General features: G+C 38.2%; 1 protein-coding gene across 4 annotated transcripts; it reads right to left on the reverse strand.

The window, feature by feature from the left end:
- Positions 1–761: 761 nt before the first annotated feature.
- Positions 762–18,803, reverse strand: rabl6b (RAB, member RAS oncogene family-like 6b). Of its 4 annotated transcripts, XM_077561844.1 has the most exons (18): positions 18,653–18,803; positions 16,304–16,603; positions 15,887–16,021; positions 15,746–15,760; positions 15,493–15,540; positions 15,299–15,328; positions 14,877–14,929; positions 14,624–14,712; positions 13,358–13,498; positions 12,294–12,399; positions 12,066–12,169; positions 11,604–11,986; positions 10,244–10,391; positions 9,191–9,394; positions 7,203–7,455; positions 6,700–6,886; positions 2,413–2,471; positions 762–2,324 (listed from the first exon to the last, which is right to left on the reverse strand). In XM_077561844.1, exons 2-18 carry the CDS (start codon positions 16,431–16,433, stop codon positions 2,139–2,141), a joined length of 2,271 nt encoding a protein of 756 aa, XP_077417970.1. In that variant the 5' UTR covers positions 16,434–16,603; positions 18,653–18,803; the 3' UTR covers positions 762–2,138. The 4 variants fall into 4 exon arrangements, with proteins under 4 accessions (XP_077417970.1, XP_077417972.1, XP_077417973.1 ...); XM_077561846.1 differs by lacking the exon at positions 15,746–15,760; XM_077561847.1 differs by lacking the exon at positions 15,299–15,328.
- Positions 18,804–22,444: the final 3,641 nt, after the last annotated feature.

The following is a 22,444-nucleotide window of genomic DNA, read 5'->3' on the forward strand; positions in this document are numbered from 1 at the left end:
ACATGTCATTGGGAAGAAATGTTGCGAATAGTTTCAAAATGTTATACTGCAAATTATATGCATTTGGAAGAAACCTGATACCTGAAGAAAAAAAAATCAAAGTGCATATTACATGTGTTGTTATAACAAATCATCTCTTGCATCTTTCCAGTCTGTAACAATTTCATGGGAAATCAGTGATATTTTTCATATATTATTTTCATAATTAATACATTATTTTTGCTGTACATACAGGTTTCACGCTTTGCTTGAAACTGCTTTCAACATTTATCCTCAATTGCATGTCGAGGGGTGGACATAACCAGGATCAATGCTAGGAATATTAGCAATGGAATTTTCAACGCACTTAGTAAACCAATAGAGTGTAAACTTGGAGTGTGGAAGATGAGCTGGAAACTTGAAGAAATCCTTTAGTGCTCCACTTATTTGAAATACAGGTAGGCTACAGTATGTTGGATACACTGTCTTTTGATGATACATTTAATTTCTATCATGAGCAGCCATTCTGGCCTGCAACATACAGAAATGCATGACATTGTATGATTACCTAAAATGTATAGAAATAAAACCCTTTAACAGGAGAAAAACATTGCACTGTAAACAGTGACATATGAAAAGCTGCATTGTGATTTTGAGTGTTTTCACCAAAATGTACACAAATACAACCATGCTATCCTGTAGCAAAACTGTAACAATAAGCAATCTGATCACAATAAAAATGGAAGTGTTGCAACATGCAGAAACACAAACACAAAAGCACACAAACCAAAGGACAAAGTTTAGTGAGTCATTGCAATCTTATAGCAGGTTTTATAAATGAGTCTCACCAGCAAGGGTGCTATTCTGTTGACAGATCTAAGATTATATTAAGAACACTTAAAATGGTTCATGATAGCGGCACGCCAATCTCATTGAAACCTCTGTTAAGGCATTAAAATAAAACATGATCTGCTGTGGACAATGCCAGTGAGAAAAGATGTAGCAGTATGTTTAACTCTTCAAAAAATAAATCACAGAAGCACGTCTGGCAGCTGCAATTTTGCTACATCCACAATGAGCCATTTTTTTAGAATGATGACAGTTAATTCTATTGCTTGACATAGTTTATGTAAGAAAACGCTGGAGACAAGTGTGTGTGAGTAATCGCGATCTGGGAAATCAGGATTAATTAGATGACAGACATAAACTAATGGTTAAAAAAAAAGTTGCAACAAAAAACGTGCTTGTCTGACCTTTGACCGAAGCTACTACACACCTCTTGACCTGGATATAATTTAAAATCTAAACAGCTCTTACAATAAGTTACAAAACACATTGATGATGGAGTCATCTTTTCTTGTTGTTTTAGGTCAATTACATACTACGTGTATCACCAGACAAGATGAATAGAATGCAATTTCTTTTTTCTAACCATGCATGTCAGAGTGGCATGACAAAAAACAGCTGGAATAACTTGATGGAACGTGCTGCTCTAACTAAACAAGAAAAACTCCAATGTTTAGCTGTCAGTAGTCTGGACAATGTTGGCCAGTTTACCCCAATGGTGGAATGGAGAAGGGTTTTGCAATGATGTACAGTACATTTTCATTCCAAAAGCCTCCTCATGTTACCTTAAAAGTTGTAAACCGGAAGGGGTGGGGTACAATTACAGGCAGAAGCAAAACAGTACAATGGCAGAGAGAAAAGGGGAGGGAGGCATTTGTACTTCTAGCAGGCCTGGCAGACATAATTCCAACCACACAAGATTCAAACAGAATGGTAATCTTAAATATAGAAACTAACTTGAGGTGGATTTCATGAAGAGTATCAAATATTCACAAAAAAAAAAGAAGGGCGGGGGGATGTTGGATAATAGCTATACCTATCGTCAGTTTATAGTCTCCTTGCAGTTTCTAACTGAATGGAATGAAAGACACCCAATAAGTGCAGTCAAGGAAAACTTGATCAGACCCAAAGGAACAAACAGGGCCACATCCAGAGCGTCTGATTTTACCTGGTGTTTGTTGGTAGCCTCATGTATTGCATTTTGTATGGCTTGTGATACAACTTTGTGCACATACATGTCAGGGAACCAGGTGGTGATCTTACTCCTTGCCACAGTTGTTCTTAGGTTCAGTTTACTAATAAAAGGTGGCATCTTATAGTTCTTCATAATCGCCATCATCTCTTTTGGTAGAACTTGATCCTCCTCCAAGAAAATCTTCCAGCTCATCTACTTCTGTTTTCTTGATCTTCGATTTCTTCTTCTTTTTCTCTTTGTCGTCAACAGCTTCATCTTTTTCCTTTTTCTTGTGTTTATGTTTCTTCTTACTCTTTTCGTCCTCCTGAAAACGGAACAGCATTATTGAATCAATTGATTAAACTCAAACACTAGCAACCTTTTACGCCATTATGCAAATGTGAATAATTCACCTCTTTACTTTTCTTCTTTTTCTTCTTCTTGTCTTTGGAGGAGTGCTTGCTTTCTTTCTCTGAAAATTAGAAAAATACAAATATTAGTTGTGAGATGTACAAGGCTAGTATCCATTGACACATCATCCTCTTGCACCATTCAATGCATGTTTATTTTGTGTTTCAATTGGCAAAAGATGTGAAGGATACTGAAACAACTTATCGTTTTTTGCTGTAAAACGTTAATCTAAACACACTGCAGTTGACTTAATTTGTTTTGACAGAATTGCCACTTTGGACAAAAGGAGTAGAGTTTATTAAAACAACTATGGGGCTATTATTGTGCCCAAACTATTTGCAAATGCATATTTTGAGCCACAAATATGGAAAAATAATTTATACCCGTAACAAAGTGTAACAAGAATGCCCAAATGTGTAACTGAAGTCACAAATGTGTAATGAGAACCTACAAATGTGTGACATAAAGCTGCAAATGCATACACTGATTTGCATGCCTAAACAGTTGAATGCGTATATACAGGTGCTCGTCAAAAAATTTGAATATCCTCAAAAAGTTGAATAATTTCCATAATTCCATTCATAAACTCAAACATTCATAGATTATAGATTCAGGGCCCTTAAGTGATTTCAAGTATTTATTTGTTTATTTGTACATTATTTGGGCTTCCAGCTCATGAAAACAGGATGTCAAAAAATTTGAATAATGTGAAGAAATCACCATGCATACTTCCCAGTGTTTTGCATGGGGGGGAAAGATGGATGGTTGGATGCGTGGTATTTTCCAAAGCCCAGGGTTTTTTATGCTTGCTGTCAGCTCTTTGTTTTGGGTATGGTCTAACCAACTATTGAAGACTGACATATCGTTTTGAAAATACCAATCTATTCATACCCCCCCCCCCCCCCCCCCCCGCATGCAAAACACTGGGAAGTATGCATGGTGATTTCTTCACATTATTAAAATTTTTGGACATCCTGTTTTAGTGGATTTAATGAGCTGAAAACCCAAATAATGTAAAAATAAACAAATAATTACTTATAATCACTTAAATTGTGGGCCCTGAATCTATAATCGATGAAAGTTTGACTTTTTGAATGGAATTACAGAAATCATTCAACTTTTCGGAGATATACATTTTTTGGGACGAGCACCTGTATACAGTATATGACCTGTAAACACCGGGTGCTTTGATTGGCTGTATTCTTACATGTGACTTTTGTCACAGTCCTGCCCTGCAGGAGTCACAAATGTGTGTGAGTTGTGTGGCTCCGACCACCAGGGGACGCTAGCGCCAATAATATCTTCGTGTTGGTTGCAATCTAGGCCATAGACAGCATTTGTTTTTTGTCTTTTGGAGACCAAGGGCCTCTTCAGATTCTCGTCTTTACAGAGTAAATTTAATTTCCTATCATATCCATTGACTTACTTATGAGTAGTCCATTCATATTGAAGTCTATGAACCTATCTAAGCGACATGACCCAAAAGTACTCAATCTCCATACACGCATTTGTGAGTCCTGCATGGCAAGACTGTGACAAAAGTCACATGTAAGAATACAGCCAATCAAGAGGCCCAATGTTTACAGGTCAGATTGATTTGCATGCGTAAACACATGCATGTGTATGCATTTGCAGATTTCTGTCACACATTTGTGACTTCAATCATACATTTGTGACTTGAGTTACGGAAACATAATTATTTTTACATATTTGTGAATTGAAATATGCATTTGTAAATCATTTTGGCACAAAAATTGCCCCACAAACAACCACATGCCAAGGAAGAAGGTTAACACTTAAGGTTAGATGGATGTCCTGCATTGCCTTTTCTTTAGTGTCTCAGACACCATGATTTATGAGACAAGTGGAGATGCAAGATAGATCAGGGTTTATCTTTCCACACCTTAAAAGGTGCTTTGTGGACTGTCACTTTTTTTTTTACTCTCGACTGCCACCTCTGGCTTAAAGCGTAACTGCAGCCTCTGTGTCAAGCTTGTGCATGGTGCGTGTAACGAATATTGCCCGTCACCCTCAATTTTTCCATTTTATGTGCCTTTTTGGACATTTCCCCCTGGGGAATGTGTGTGCGTGTCTTAACTCTGTTTTCAGTTCAAAAGGACTCTTTGAGTTTCTCTCCAGCAGGGACTTGACTTCGTTTTATAACCCTCAGGAAACGCATATCACAGCTCCGACAGACCTGAAATCCTGTCTGATAAGCAGTCCCCAGACCATCTTTTATGGTCTGGCCTATCCACAGGAATTAGCCATGTGGGTTTTTTTTTTAGATACAATGCCCCTTGGAAGTTGTATGGTACAACAGTGCCCTCCAGTGGTCACTATCGGTTATCCTGAAGAATCCTGCCGCTCCTAATTAATCTGAAGTCTACATAATTCGGGACATACACGTACTCTATGTACTTGGCTGACATCAAGTAACTCCTGTTGTTTATTTTTGTACACAACCTGTATGTCTATCTCAAACGAATGATGTGTGTAATTTCTGAAGCCACCTAAGTTTAGCTAATTAGTAAGTTTAGTGGATTCAATAACTTTCTGATCGCGGTAATGTTTGAAATGTGTTAAGAATGACAAATGAAGCATCTGGCTTTTCTGATCCCAAAATTATCAAATACTATCCCAAAAGCTTGGTCTCAGTCGACCAAGTCTGCTTCATGCGCACGGAAGGGGCGTGACTACGGCCCGGCCGCCCTGCTGACAACAGTTTTAAAAACCAGCGCGCGAAGGAACTTCTCTCTCTTTTCCTGCAACTCTTCCCCTCTCCTTCGCCCTATGAACTGCTCAAGGACTCTATCTTCCCTGCAACTCCGCCCTCTCTCCACCTCACGTCTGACCCCATGAACTTTTCCTGATCATCACAAGAAACGTGGTCGCTGAGGGTGACCACGCGGCTTCTTCCTTTGAGCCACAACGCGCGTCCCGAGGCGCGCATCAAGCAAGGACTCGCAAACACCCTGCGCATCCCCACGGCGCGTGTGTCTGTTCCAGCCATGAGTACGAGGCGCCCCGCAGTGCCCACACAAGGACCTGCCGCGACCTCCACGCCGCGCGGGCATCACCGACCAGCAGCCAGAGATTCCCAGGCAGCATTCCAGCTGGACATGCGCCAGCCAAGGACCTGCCGCGGCCTCCATGCCGCGCGTGCACCTCGCCACCAACTGGAGACCTGGTGCAGCATTCAACCGAGGATCGACGCTCGAGTCACACATTGACTGAACCAGACCGTGAGTTGCGCCTGCATTGCAATCTGACCATATACTACTGGTGCAACGCTTTTCAAACATAAAAGAAGTGACAGGTCAAACGTGTCCATCTTTATCCTCCATCTACCTTTTTCATCTACTCTTTTTTTAATCTTAGTTAGTTAGGTTGCAAGTTTTCTTTTTATCGTTGATTTGCATTGTTATTCCGTTTCATTAATAGGTTAGGCTGTGACTGATATATGTGTTTACTAAATAAATTTGTTGTCTAGAAATTCAATTTCTGCCGAATCATTTGTGTTTACTGAGTGGATTAGTAATTCTCTTATGAAAGCAAAGAACTCCATGATTAACTTAAGTAGCAACTTCAGATTATGAATACTTAATAGGATTTTTATCGTTTATTTTGCTCCTACAAACAAGCAAAGTCAACATGGTACCCCAGAGGTTGCTGAGGAAATTACAACTCCCCTCAGTACCGTCTAATTTCTCATAAGCCATTACGGCAACCCAAATAATCGCTACATGCGCGTGTGAGTACATGCGCTCGAGTAAACATCTAGTTTTTTTCAGTTTTCTTGGAGTCTGACTGAGCTAAAGTTTGGGCTGTGCTTGAAGACGGCTTCTTGACTTTAATTTTTCAGTTTCCATCCCAATTGTGTCGTACCATAACGCTAAATGTCCGCGGGGCCAAGCATGACATCACCCTCTACCACTCCAACCCTCCATCCCTCCCCATCCCCAATAAACTGTGGAGTGTTCGCCCCAAACACTCAACACTGAAGGGAAGATGCAAGCTAATAGGCAAAGTCACAGTTAACAAGTCAGGGCATTAGTGGAGCATGCATGAATGATGATGTAGAAAACTCTTTAACATTAACATTTTAAGCATCTTTAAAGTGAAAAGCTGATGTGAGAAAGGTGGTAATTTGCACAAAAAAAAAATTACTATCGCGGAAAAGTGCCTGTATTAAAATTTAACAAGTCAAAGTTCCAATGATATTTTGCACATAAGCAACAAGGCTGCAGAAGCTCTGGTAACAACAAATAGAGACATTTGCAACATCTTGCCTTCTTGCTCCTCACTGCTCTCTTTGGTTGCTGAAGGTTCTTCTTGGATGCCAAGGCCAAAAAGGTCGGTAGCATCCTTTTGTTTAAAGGAGATCACAGTGGGATTCACAGGATTTGGCACCTTGGCCGAGTGCACATCATCGTCTGAGAGGTCAGATAGAAGTTCATCCATGGCAGGGAATGTACTCTGAGGATAACAGAATAGAATTATGTTTATGACCAACAGAGAATGTAATTCTTTTTTTTGGCTTAAGTAGTAAAATATTTGATTGTAAAATATCTGGATTTATAAGTACTGTATATCATTCACTGAACAAGCTTCGTTTTATTTTTCAACTGCTGAACCCAATTCACCATCACTTTTTAAAGCTATAAATCGACTGTGTTTGTCTGCAAAGTCCTGCCTGCGAATCATACCAATAAGCTCTTTTGAGAGTCTGTGGGTGTTTGTAGACAAGTTTTATACAATCATGCTCTACTGTCAAGTCCGTCCTACTTTTTACCTTAACTATTTTTGGTGTGTCTGATGCTTCAGACTCAAAGTCAGGGTCATCCATAACAAAAGAAAGCATCTGTTGGGTGACGGGGCCCTCAGGGTCAGTATCAGAGTCCCCTGCAATGGATGAGATTCCTTTCTTTTTTCCTTGCTGCTGGATGGGCTGCTCTTCTGTTGGTATTAGAGTGAGTAAGATGGGAGTTGCAGACTGGTTTCTGGGCTCTGACGCTTTAGATGCCACCTTTGGTTTAGTGATGTAGCTGAAACAGAGATATTTGGGACAATAAACTTTCAAATACCTCATGTCTACATGGCACTATAGTGCTAAAGTCCATTAAGTTAGGTAGAATGTTAACAGTTGGTGGCCCAACGTGTCACAATTTAGCAACTAAGGAGAGAACAAAATCTGTGTCCCCCCCCGACAGAGTACAAATACCTTCTTTTTTTCAGAACACAAGTCCCACTTTCTTTTCATAGTTTCTCTCGTCCTGCGACTTATAATTGCGTGCGACTTGTATTTATTAAAATTAGAGCTTTATAAATAAAGTTGTGATAAGCTGCTATAAAGTAAAGTACAGTACTTTATACTATTTGTAACCATTATATTTGATTTGATTTGTATAATTAACTTTTAATTGATGATTAAGTAGATTCCCATTATTCTCTGAGTGTAATTTTTGTGTTTCCGGAAAATTCGCTTCCAGGCAAGACATAAAATAACCTGTATTAACATGCTTTATTTCCAGTGTTGTTCAAGTTACTTAAAAGTAAAGTTATAGTTACTTCTCAAAAAAGTAACTAATTACTTTACTAATTATTCAATTATTAAACTAACTACGTTAAGTTACTTTACTATATATATATTTATTTTGAGAGAGAGAGAGAGAGAGTTGTTCTTTCTTACAGTAAGAAAAAAGACAACTCCCTCCAAACACTATGAAATGGAACAATAAAACGTGCATCTTCATTTTTATCAACTTGCCTTCAAAACAAAAGTTGCTGCAATATAAAATAAATAAAATAGTAATAATCAAATGAAGACATCGTCAACATTGACAAAGCAAACTATATCAATTTACCTCACATCTGGCCATTTTAAATAATATAAAAAGATGGATGAACATAAGAAAGTGCTTTCAGCCTCAATAAGCACACAGAGATGCTTTTCAATAAGGCTGCTGTATGTGCCGAGGTATTTAAGAGGTATTTAAAAAGAGAAACCAAAAAGCTGGCTTAAGACTTACAATACTCCAAACGCTTTACTCCAGTACTACTAGTGGTGGTATAATGTATTCTCTCTCTCTAGCTCCCACTCTCCCCATCTCTCTCTCTGTCTGTCTGTACCCCTCTCCAAATTCCCTCTCCTCTCCATCTGTCCATTTCTTCCTTTCTAACTTTCTGTTTCTAGCGTTCTTTATCCGCAGAAATTCGAAGTAGTGCTTGTATTTCGACCCTGAAAAGCCTCCACTCTCAGTTTAATGCACACTTGCCATTGCAGCGTGTTGGTTAGTGTGTTACCGGAGTTTTGTATGTGTGCGTAAGCTGGGTTTGTGTGTCTGTGTTGAGTACAGCCATACTAGTAAGCCTACTCTGTCAGGCTGTCTCTGATTGGCTTACCCTCACATCTTGCCCTATGTTAACCAATCAATAGCCTCTTCCGGGAAGTGCTGTGTTTACATTAGAGTGAGAAGAACCACGTGGACAAGGCTTGTATGAGAACACAGTACACCACACGCTCTCATAGAGCGCAGCGGAGACTTCTGTAAAATGACACCCGCTGCAGGGGAGACTTTTCACTTTGATCACGTAACATAAGTAACTTGGGTAACACTTGTACAATAACTATAGGGTCATTATAGAATGGGAAAATGTAAAGCGTTACGTTAGAAATTACAGCAAAAAAGTAATTTCCTTATATAACGTAACGAATGTAAAGGTGTTAGTTCCAACACTGATAATTTCACTTGACACATCTGGTGACATGTCAATACTTACGTTTTTAGTTCAGGTTCACTGTCCAGCTCCTGATCCTTTTTCTCAGAAGGAGCTACTAGCATTTGGTCCTCCTCATCACTGGTCAGAATTATATCTTTCCTGGGAGGTAGAATTTTAGGCTGTGGAAGATTGGGCTCCGTGTCGTCAGGATCAAGCTCATCCTGGAAACCAGACACCATGGGGTTTCCTCTGTATTCACAATCACTAGGATAGAAAACAAAATAACATATACTGTATATTGCGTATGTCAACACATTGTAATTGGCTTGTCTATGTAGCTCACTAAACAAGCTCTGCATCATAATCAGAGGTGTCTATAATGTTTTAACTCATTCAAACCCAAAACTGTGTAAACACATCTTTTAATGCTCTGTCCTTCACTCCCCAAAATGTATTTACACGTTTTTTTTTTTATGCAAGAGCATACAATAGGCTTTGATGCAGCTTTTGACATGAGGTGGTTTAAAGCAATGGTAGTTTGTTAATAAAAGGGCCAGTAGGTGGCAGCAACAAGCTCTTCCTGTCAGTGTTTTCACCAGGTATGTGAATATTGATGAAACTAATTGCTGCAAAGCAGCAACAGATAAAAAATTACTTTTCCTGATGAAAGAAGAGACTCTAATCTTTCTTTTGTTAGGTTCCATGTTTTTATAGCAATAGATTATAATATTCTGTGGGCCTTGCAAAATGAGTTAAAATCCAGTAAAACAGCCGGAAGCGAAGGGGATTGCTTCAGTGAAAAAGGCTGTGAGTGAATGAGTTAATGTACATAAATTGTAATATCCCCAAGCAGTATCAATAAAGTCATAATATTCTTGCAAAAGCAGATTTTTGTGATCCAGATAATCCACATGATACCTTTAATTTTGATAGTGTACCGAATTAAGTTGCTCAATAAAAATGCAATGTTGCTTTTTATATATATTTTTTATTTATAGAAGTAATTTAAATAATAGAAAACAGTAACAATAATATTTAAAGAAATAAAAAATACTTTGCATACATACCGTCACAACTAATAGTACCCCAAAACAGTAATTTTGAAGCGCCCACCTGTCGCTGTCCACTGCTGGAGCTGGCTGAGGCACCTTTGTCTTTGAGGGAAAACTGTCCTCGAGGAAACTCTTGTCCAGTCTATCATCTGGCACAAAGTCATCAACGCTTTGTACTAGTGTAGGACAGACTGGTGCAGGGAGGTCCTCTGTGGAAAACAGCAGCTCACTAGTAATCAACATAATAAACCTCTTCTTGATGTTGATAATGTTCAAGTTCAATCACAGTGCAACTGTGTTGCAATCTTCCTGTACCAAATGTGGCATTGAAACTGTGACATCACATGACATTATAATACCCACAAGTCTTGTGAGTATTTTACAGTCTCTGAATTTCTTAACAGCTCAGACTCTAACCTTGTGACTGCTCTCTACTTAATACATAAAGTCTACACACCCTAGTAGAAATGTCATGTCTTGTTATATAAAATAATGAGACCAATATAAATCATTTCAATATATATATTTTCAAGTGGGGAAGTTAAAAAAAAATAAACAATTGAGATATTGCAGTTACATGCAGACCCTCTTAACAGGGGATGTGGCTGTAGTAACAATGAACCACATTAAGTGGGAGTCAGCACACACCCATCACCATTGGATGTGCCTCTGATTAATGGCAAATAAAGTTCATATGTTGTGGCATTAATTTGTTGTGGTCACATCTGCAAGCAACAGTAAGTCTTCAAATATACCATGGAACACAGTTAAGATAGCTATCATCCAGTGGGGGTCATGAGCAAGAATAGGACCTCCCTCCAAAATGAATGTAAAAATGAGGAGATAACTGGTCAGGGCGGCTGCAAAGAAGCAGACAGCAACATTGAAAGGGCTGCAGAAATTTACTAATGTACTAGTAAACACTAGAACACGTCAACTATTATTAGGGGTTAATCAGGGGTACATTAAATGGTGACAGATGTACTGACTCCTATTAAACATGAGTTTGAATGGCAATGAAAAAGTTCTGAAAATGATCTTGGTCTCATTTTTTATACCATTAAAACTAAAAACCTGGTATTTGAACCGGGGTGTAAATTTGGTATAACCATGATATACAGTACACATGCACACACAACATAAGTCTATCAAAAAAAAAAGCATAAATGTGCTATTTTACAATTTTCTTAAGTCCATCAGATCTGTTATGTACAGTATTGTATTTCAAGTGTACAAAAATGCTATTGAAACTTTTCATCCAAGATCTAATGACTTCAACATTTAACTTAGCTTTATGAATAAAGAATCCCTTAAAATAATATTTTACCGTGTCAAGTAATATTCTGCACATTTTGACCACTGGTCAGCTGTAATATGCAAAAAAGAAACCATTACAGGGGTGAGGTGTAGAAGAGTCATACCTGATGCACTAACAGAAGCCTCAGGGGCAGGTGATGAGCCAAACCATCGTGACATGAAGCTGCGTTTCTGTGGGGCTGCTACGGGTGTTACGGAGGACTGAAGGTGCTCTGGTGATTGAGCTGAAGACTTTAATTCAGCTGAAGGCGAAGCAGCTCTCTCCACGGCTGCAGCAAGAGCTGGAGCCGTGGGAGCCGACACGGAGGGCGACTGTGGGAGTGGCTGGGAAGGGATTGGGGGTTGAGGAGTGCTTGGGCTGGAACTTCCTGTGGAGGCACCACTAGGAGGAACAATGGGGGACTGGGAGCCTGAGGAGGGACTCTGACCGTTGGCTGGACCAGGTGAGCCATAGCCCTTATTGCGGGACTCTAAGTTCTCCAGGAAACTATAAACATTTGAATAAGTTACAACAATGCCATTATCAACTAAAATAACATGAGATGAGCAAGGAAGATAGGTTATACATTTCATAATTTTGATCTTCTGTCTCCTGCTGCACACAAAGCTCTTCTAGGGTGGCATCCATGTCCAACTGGTTTGTCTCCAGTTGCCTCAGAAGGGTCTCTCTCTGAATTAAAAAACAAAACAAAACAAAAAAATACACCCACACAAAGATTTGGATCTGCAACAACTAAAAAAAAAGAATGTTAAATGATTCACACTAATAAGAAGAAGTAAGGAAAGAAGATTACCTGGAGTTGTAAGAAGGGGATGTTAAAAAATCTGTGCAGGTATTTTAGGCCAAAGCCGTTCTTCATAGAGGATTCAGCATAGTGGATGTAAGATGATCCCATTGGTCTGGAAAACACAATACTTTAAAGTTGTATTTGGAGCTTTCAAATTCTTAAACTGACAACCCTAACCCAACCCCACTGTGTAATATCTGCATGATCATTTCATGGAAATCATGAATACGATTTTTTAAAGAAGCATTCAAATCTGTCTGAAATAAATAAATAAATTCTAAGTGCATTTCTTTTTTATCCACTAGGAGGCAGTAAGCCTTAACACAATTACTGGGACTAATCATTTATGAGGGGGTGACAAAATTGTAATTCAGCCTGATCTGATGTCTACTAGGCCTAACCAGTAAAATCATACCATAATTAATGATTTTTTTGTGTTTTCCGTCTGTGTGAATGCAAAACAAAACTAATACATTAGGAAAATCTTCATATTTATTGACCTCAACAACCTCAAATTTCTGAAAAAAAATATGCAATTTGCTTCCGTTTATCACCTACATGTTAACATGATAACTGAGCAGCGATTTACTATTTTAAAAAAAAGCACAACGAAGTTAAACTGGTATTGCAATTTAAAATCAAATGATCTTATGATAATGTAAGAATTATTTTAACTCCATTTTTTTTAAATGCATAATAATTCTCAAAATCTAAATTGAATACCAAACTCTATAAACTACAAATAACTATAAATTAAATGTTTAATGGGGAAGTCAAGTCAAAAATTGCTTTTAATAATATGTTCTATAAGGCTTAGTATTTTATTAATATTACATATGTGGACTACAAATTACAGTAATTTCTGGACTAGTTTGTTACAACCGACTGTAAGCCGCAGGTGTTTTAATGTTACCGCACCGGGTTCCCGCTACTTTATTTTCCATAATGAGGCCGCAAATTGCCAAACGGCTCAACTTGCTAACAGCACATCGCCAAAGCCGGAAAACAGGGGAGCTGTGATGGTCCCTTACTTAACCGACACTATTGTTTCGTGTTAAGGAGATATTTACCTGTTTAGTCCAGCGATTAGCTCCCTTATGTCATCAGGGAGGATGACCCGATGCTCACCCATGTCTCTGTGGTTTCCCAGAACACACACTGGTACATGAGTGGGAACTTTGGGAAGTTCCCTTAAGATGTAGTTAAACGTCCTAAAAACATATTGCAGACACCATTCAGTATAATTCAATTTAAATTTGCCAACCAAACAAATCCAGTAGCAACTTATAGTTAAGAAATTTCTAGACGTGGAAGCTATTTCAAAGCGGAAGTTAATTCGACCACATTTATTTGATGAATAGGCTCAGAAAATGGATGGATGGATGGATGAATGAATGAAAATTCAACACATTAGTGCTGTTCAGCTTGTCTACACAAGGCTCATTTCAACTAAAATGCAGTTGGCTGGCAACTAGAGATGTAACGCTATACAAACGTCACAATACGATAAATAACACGATATGAACCTCACAATACGATACTTATCACTATATTGTGGGGAGGATGGCTTAAAAAAAAACTCACGATACTGTATAAAAACTCATGATACTGTTAAAAAACCAAGCTCATACGAAAAACTCATTAAATACATACCAGCAGTGACAAAGAAATAGGCTTGATTGTGTCATGTCACATGTCATTGTTATGTGCTCCTATTGGCTCAGCGGCGCAAAGTATCATGGTCAATGTAGTTCACAATGCTGTTTTTGGCTGAAAGTAATGTTTTTTGATGGAGATATTGACAAATATTTGCTGGTATGGGAGTGATAACCGCCGCAGTGGCCAAAACATTCCTAATTAAAAATAAAATGCACTAATAAACTAACCACCAGAGGGTGCTAGATGGTAAGACCTGCACAAATGGAATACAACCTCACCTTTTTAACAGATGTGCTGCTTTTAATATTGTGGTAGAATGACAATTTTGATATTGCAATATTGCATATTGCTGTTGTCGTTACATCCCTATATATGCTTATTATAAAACTGTCTGAATTGCTTGCTACTCAGGCCTCAATGACTAGAGATCTGTTGTTATCACAAATGCACAGCTGAATTGATGCTAGAATTTTGTCAAAATTGTTGCATTTATTTGCTTGTCGTGTTAACCATAATTAGTTTATCATTTGTTATTTTAATGATTCTTCTCAAACAATACCCACAGACTTGGATAAAGACTTTATCGGAATGAAACGTAATGCTTCCACCTCCATGCATATTGTAGCATGAGCGCTTAATTAAGGGAACAGACAATACAACACACAGAGCTTTCTTACCACTGCTTGGTAATGTCAAACATCATGATGACGCCGTTGCAGTTCTTGTACACATCCAAAAACTCTGCATCAAGGGCTACTTCGTCTGACTGCAACATAAATATTTTGATAATAAAATGATAATACAGTACACATGAATAAATGCTTCCATCTAATATTGTTAAAAGCATGGCAGCCTCTCCCCATCACTGGCCCACATCATATGAGTAAGCTATTTGTTCTTAACACATGACAGTCACATGATATACATTACCTCTTGTGGCTCATTCTCTAGTTTCAAATTGTCTCCACGCTTTTTGCCTTTGCCTGAAAGATCAATATATCAGAAGCATTACGTTTACATAAAAAAACAGTATACTCTTCTAGTCAGGTTAGTTCATGAGTGGAGCAAGCAGAGCAGGAACCCTTTTCTGACAGAAATGCAGCTTACAGTTTATACATTTCAGCACATTATGCATTAAGTAGAGTAAACAAACATCGCTAACAGTAAGCTTGCTCAGTGTGTCTGGGCTACTATATAAACACAGCAACAACAACAACAAAAGGCAAATGTAAATATGCCGCCAAACAGCAAACCTTGAGAATACTTATTCTCAGATAAGACTTGGAAGAATAATGTAATATACCAACTGCACACAACAGTGTTGAATTTGTACACACTACAGTGACGCTCACCTACACCTTCAGGAAGAGGATATTTTTGGCCTGAGAAGAGTGCGAGGGGTTCAGAAAAGAAATGATGAGTGAGGACAGAAAACAAGAAAACAACCACGAAATGGAGTCATGAGATTCAGCAGTTTGATGCGTGGCGATGAGGTCAGACAGAGCAAAAGCTTGATACCATGACACATTTTTGGACCAACACTCACCTTTATCAACCACGTCCCACACCTCGACCTTGACCACATCATCAGTCGCTGAGAAACACGACACAAATGAGGAACAAAAATTAGGTTTAATTATCCAAGTGTTGTGTTACAGAGGAAATTTATACTAACACAGATCATGATGTTACTCTCACACCGATTCAGTTACTGCTCTATTATTTAGCACACTACAAGAAGAGCAGGCGCTTTGCTAAGTACAGAAAAGCTAACGACTCACGCTAAATCTAACGTTTACCTTGATATGGAGCCACTAGAATGAATAAAAAGGCAAATGTAAATATGTACACATGAGCAAAAATATATAACCACAGATGTATTGATACAATGAACTAGGCTTTAAAATTTCTGTCTAAAGAGGTAAAAAAAACACACCCACTTTTGTAATTCCAATGAATACTTGTGGCTTGGATCTCCTGGGTGGGGATGTACTCTTCCACAAACTTCTTCCCCTGCAGTCGATACCATAAAGTACTCTTTCCAGTGTTCCTATCTCCACGGATGACGATTTTCACTGGAGTGAGGAAATTGGGGGGAAAACATATGATAAAAGATATTTACCAGTATATAAAGAGTTTAAATATTAAAATGATGGTGCTTATGCTTTTATGCTTTGACATTTGTTCTTTAAAAATCTAATTTACATAAAACTTTTAATAAAAAAATTCTGTGACTTTTGTGCACCTCAAGAGGAAGATGTTCATCTTTCTACAATTTTGTATCAATTAAAATTAGGATTGCTTAGCCATGTTGGTGGTATAACATATAAGTGAAAAATATTTGTTTGAAATCTTACTATTGTATTGGACTCCCTTAGCGAAGCGTCTCTGCAAACTTTGGTTCATGGACTGCAGGCCAGCAGGAATGTTCTTGTCCCTAAACTGACCTGGCTCAGATCCCACCAGCTTTTTCAATGCCGAAAACATGTTTTGAATTTGTCAGAAACTTTTTATATGACCTATGATATCACTAAGGTGGCAAGCGGGCTTTCCAGAATCCACTCTGATTTGGTATGATCTGCTTTGCTATATTTGAGCTGTTGTGTTTTCCGGCCAGCTGGAAATAGAAGTGGTCATGATGCTGTTTACATTGTCATCTGTGGGGAGATAAGAAAAAAACAACAGATTATCAACAGCGATACCTTTATCTTAGGGGTAAAAATTTGTCAAATATATCGTAAATAAAAAATAAAAGTAATATTTATAAATGGCGGGCCTTGCTGTGTAGAAACTAAACCAGCTTCCTCCTCCCACATTCCGAAAACAAATATCAATTGACTCTAAATTGCTGCGAATGTTACTTGTCTAGGTGCAGCCTACGATTGACCTTCAACCTGTCAGGGTGTGCCCCACTTGTTACCCAGTCAGATGGGATTGGCTCCAGCTCAGTCATGACCCTTTAGAATTCGCAAAGACAATTGATGGGTTGCATAAATGGTATGTAAAAATATGAAAAACTGTAGTTATCATCAAAACTATATCATGAAGTGTGTTGATTTTTTTTTAAATTTGTAATATTGCATTTTGGAATGTGGGAGGAAACCAGAGTAAAACCCACACAGGAATGGGAGAGAACATGCAAACTCTGCAAAGGAAGGACAGAGCCCAGATTCGAACCCCTTAATCTTGGCAATGTAAGGCGGATGGGCTAACCAGTTGACCACATGGCCAAAACATACATGGCAGGTTCATTGAAGACTCTAAATCGGTGTGATTGAGACTGAATGATTGTTAGTCTATTTGTGCCCTGCGATTGGCTGGCGACGAGTTCTGGGTGTATCCCTTCTCCCGCCAAAAACAGCTGGAATAGGCTCCATTTAAAAGTGCCTCACAATACATTATACATACACTCACACATTTACACTGGTGGCAGTAAACTACATAATGCCACAGCTGCCCTGGGGCAGATTGACGAAAGCGTGGGTGCCAGGGGGCGCCTACAGCCCCTCCGACCACCACCAAACATTCACTCCATCCGCACACCAGTGTGAGCAGCACTGGAGGTTACTGAACGATGTTTGATACCTCTTTTTTTTCAGGCTGATACCAGTATGAGTGCATATACCCAACTTAAGTAGTTACTGACACGATACCAAGTACCGATACCACTAGCACATTTAATGTATAAAAGTTCCTCCCAAGAAAAAAATGACAGATCATTCTAAAGAAACACCTATGTGTCTCAATACAAAATCCACCTGTTTTTGTCCATCTCAGGGAGGGTGGCCATTTTGTGACTAGCTGTCGAGTAGGGCTGTGAAACAAAGTTGATCAAGTCGATTGGGTCGACCACAAGAATTGGTTGATGCAAAAATGCATGCCTCAAAGCTATTTTAATGAATTTTTTAAAAACATATTTGCGGCACCCGGAAGTTGCCGGAACCAATATTTCGCGTTTCCGCACAGACATCTGTTGCTGACGGACGCATAAAACCACCAGCAAACTCGAATGCATCGATTCATTGATGAAATAATCGATAGGATAATCGATTACAAAAACATTAGTTTAAAAAAGATTAGATTAGTCAACCGAAAATGACATCATAGCTCAACATAAGAATGTCACATGACCAAACTCAGAAAACAGGTGAGACGTAATTAGTTTTTACCTGAGCCCTAAGAAACTATGATGTAATTTTCTTCTAATTTCTAACTCAGTAATGTTTAAAACATAATGTCATGTGGCACTTCATTCATTGAAAAGGCTCCAATGCGTACATTATCTATGACATCATCTGCAAAGTGCATGTGTGCGCGCGTGCATTAGCGTTTACGGCTACATTGGGAATGCCACATTTTGCCACTGTATTTTTAGAATTACAATATTCAATTCTAAAATTCCAAGTAGCTGCAGAGCTCCTTGTCAACGTAAACACCTAGCATTAGCTTTCTGGACTGTTAGCTGGTTGTACACAAGACGATAAGGATTAGAAAATGCGATGATTGAAAAGAGTACGGTCGAGCGTTACTCAAACCACGACCAATTTTAAACAACCTCTTAAAAAGGTAACGTTATCCCCAGTCTGCTTTTCAAATACATTTTAGTGACACAGTCCGCACTAGCTTAGCTTTCCCTCTGCGGATGTCAATGTGTAGCTACATTGGATGACGACTCCTTAATGGCAATGGGGCGGGGGGATACTCACGGTTGTCAAAGAAGAGAAAGTGCAGTTCCGACATCTTAATTTTGTCAAACATACATCCCTAAAGAAATATTGTGGCTACATTCCTTTACAAGGATCCTAGTGTCGCCTATCCATCTGTAAGAACGTCTACAATACATCCGAGATCCGACTTCCCTTTACTCTTTCACAATAAAGCTTGACAGGATACGAGCGTGGTAATCGGGTGCATTCAACATTCACCTAAGAAACGGATTGTGTTTGACAAGGATACTATTGGAAATTGAACCAACAGCACAGTCTTTGTAGTAGTTCAAACTTCTTGACAGTCAGTGACAAGAAGCTTTAGTATATATAATACATCGATAATTCCTATCTAACGTCACAAGTCAAAATGGCGGTCAACTCGGTGAAAGGAAGCTCTCCGCTCATTGAAAAACATTGATTGGACTTTGGATCATTGTAATTTGATTTGTGAGGATTATTTTGATTTCAAAATGTGATGAAATGTCGTTTGACTGCTATAACACTCTGCCTGGTTTGTATGCTAGTTACAGGCAAAAGCAATACAATACGCCATTTGTTTCACCGTGTAAAGGAAGCATTTGCATCATGTTGCCTTGCGGAAATATCAGAAATGCGCAGATGTTGGAAATTGTCCGTAGGGAGGACTAAACATGGTTGTATTGTCTACTTGACTAAAAATGAGAGTCCTATTGACAACGCTTATACCTTGTAGGACACTGGATTAACATGTTCACATAAAAGTAAGTAAAAAGAGAGGGCAAAGCGGACATCATTGATGAACACCTCGTTTGATATCAAATCTGGTGGAGGATTCATATTTAAGTTTTACTGAACGGTTTGCATTGTTGTTTGAGTAGCATTACAAAATAACTCACCAAAACCAATTATCTTCTCTAACGAATGAAACAGAGCTGCGAGCAGCTATAATGCATAGGCCCTCACATCCCTGGCATGTTGGTGTCAGGGCTGAGTAAAATTCAAAATTTGAAAATTCAATTCAATTCAATGGTTGAATTTCTCCACCCCCACAGCCACAGGATGTTCAATTGAACTTGAATTGCAGGAACTCGAATTGAATTAAAAGTTTAAAGACTTAGATAAAGAAAGAAAGATATTCTGGTATGTTTGCAAACTTTCATGAGTTTGCAGCCAGATTTAGACACTCAAAAACAGCATATTTTTTTCTTTACCACAGCAACAGTGCGACAAAAATAAAAAGCTTTCACCCAAACTTTGAAAACGTTCAGATGATCTCTTTAAAAGGCAAAAAATAACACCAAATTCCAAAGTAAGATGAAGATGACGGACTTCCTGTCAGGTTTAGGGTATAACTCGAAAACACTTTTTTGCAGGCCTTAGGCAGTTACATATGCCTCCCAATTTTCGTAAATATAGGTTTAACAAAGGACTCCTGCTTTGTTAAAAATTTAGAGGGGGTACTATTAAGCCATTTTAATTGCTCAATAACCTTCTAAAAGATAAATGTCTTTGCCAGGCCTGATCTGTGTACGAAGCTTCATGAGTTTTCACCTATTTTTAGAAATTCAAAAACGGCATCATATTTCTTTATAATGCTGCATCGCCATGGCAACAGCCTGCGACGGAATAAGAAGCTTTCAATAGCTTTTCATCTTAAACAGCTTTAGATAAATCACCCAAACTTTGAAGACATTCTGATGAATTATGTAAGAGAAGTTCATTAAAATATGACCTCTTTGAAAGGCCAAAAATTGCAACCAATTCCAAAATAAAGTAAAAATGGCAGACTTCCTGTTAGGCTTAGCATATGGCTCCAAAATACTTTTTTGTAGTTCTTGAGCAGTTACATATGCCTCAGAATTGTCACAGATCAAGGTGAAAAATATACAACCAGAAATGCTTCAATAAAAATTTGTAGTGTGTGTGTGAGAGAGAGCCATTTTTTGAAAATCGCTTTGGAAATCATTAAAATATTGATTTTTATGCTCAGGTTTGAAGCATCTGCAGTTTCATGAATTTATGCCTATGTTTCAACCCGCAAAAACAGCATAATTCTTCGTGTAAACAGTGTATCGCCACGGCAGCAGCGTGTGACGAAATAAAATGCTTTACAGTAAATACCTTTCCATCTTAAACATCTTTAGATCAAGCATGCAGTATTTGAAGATGATTTGATAAATTCTCCGGGAGGATTAAAAAAAAAAAAGGACCTTAAAATAAAGAAAAGGAAAATAACATGCTTTTTTCTAATTCGGTGATTTCCAAGCAGTGTGCCATGGAAAATGATGAAATTTCACTTAATTGGTCAGTATTTTATCAAATAATATATCTTTGTTCATCTATCAATTCAGTTGAATGGGTCTAATACAGAGTGTCTTGTGGGCAATACAATAGTAAATCACTTCATGTATGCTGATGATCTGGAACTTTTTAGCCCATATAGTGCTGGGCTGCAACAGATGTTGACGATGTGCTCCCACTATGGCATAAATCATGATATTATATATAATGTTAAAAAGAGTCATGTTATGATAATTAAAAGCGCTGGGGATAAGAAATTATTTTCCCCAACATTTTATTTATCGAACAGCTCCCTTGCTGTATGTGTGGAAACCAAATATCTCGATCATATCATATCTGAGGATTGGATAGATTACAAAGATATCTCTCGCCAGCGCCGTAAAATCTACTTACAGGCTAATTTGCTGATTAGAAAGTTCCCTGTGTGCTCTCATTCTGTTAAGTGCTTAATGTTCAGAACTTATACCATACCGCTCTATACTGCTCAGCTGTGGACAGACTACAAGAAGTCAAGTTCACTTAGGCTCAATGTGACTTACAGCGATGGAATGATGGTCCTTCTTCGAGTTCCTAGATGGCATAGTGCCAGTGCTTTTTGAGGCAAAAAGAGTGCCAACATTTGATGCACTGTTAAGGCAGTTGATTTTTTGTTTTAGTTGTCGGCTAGACAGGTCAGAGAATTACATAATAGAAACCTGGGTCAGCCCAATAAAAAGCTGTTGTAGATTTACCTCTAAGGTTAGATTGCATTGATGCAGTACTTTGTGTAAATTTTAACTTGTATATTTTTAATCGTTATTGTTCTTTTTTCTGTGAATGTTTTTGTTGTTGTTGTTTTTTGTGTCTGCAATAAAGAATGACTTGAGTATCTATGCCAGTGACTTATAGTGACAGACAGGACAAATAAATGGTCTTCTACGGCAGAAAGTATGCAATTGACATGTGTATCCACTTTTTGTGCCATTTTTGTTTGGTGCTGTACCATAAGATTTTCTAAATTAAAATTATGTGCCTTGGCTCAATATAGGTTGCAAAACACTGTTTTAATTTTAAGACGTAAGCAGTTCTGTTCACCTTCTTCAAACCATTGCTTTTCGGCACAATGAAAGCCCTGTCCACCCACTTTTTATATGCACCTCATCTACATTTTCTATCAAATGGTACTTTAACTTTATCAGGGAAAAGTTGATTGCCTGAAATAACATTTCGTTATTTTATTTGACTAATTTTAGCAAGCTTAGTCACATAAACCCTGGTCTAGATATACATGTCAGATTAATTTAAACATTTCCTATTTGATCCAAATTAAATTTATTAAATTTACAGTCTCCTACATTACAACTTTGTACAATTTAAATTTAGGCTTTGTGATCACTTAAGGCATGGAAAAATGTTAACTGGGGTGTTAGGGTTAAGGTGTAGGGTAACCCTAACCCAATGCGAGAGAGCTGAGTAGTAGTACTGTATAATTATTTTTTTATTCTATAACGCTAAAGTATCTGGGAATTT

The sequence above is a fragment of the Vanacampus margaritifer genome, chromosome 3 (genome assembly GCF_051991255.1).
Source record: "Vanacampus margaritifer isolate UIUO_Vmar chromosome 3, RoL_Vmar_1.0, whole genome shotgun sequence".
In the NCBI taxonomy this organism is placed as follows: Eukaryota; Metazoa; Chordata; class Actinopteri; order Syngnathiformes; family Syngnathidae; genus Vanacampus; species Vanacampus margaritifer.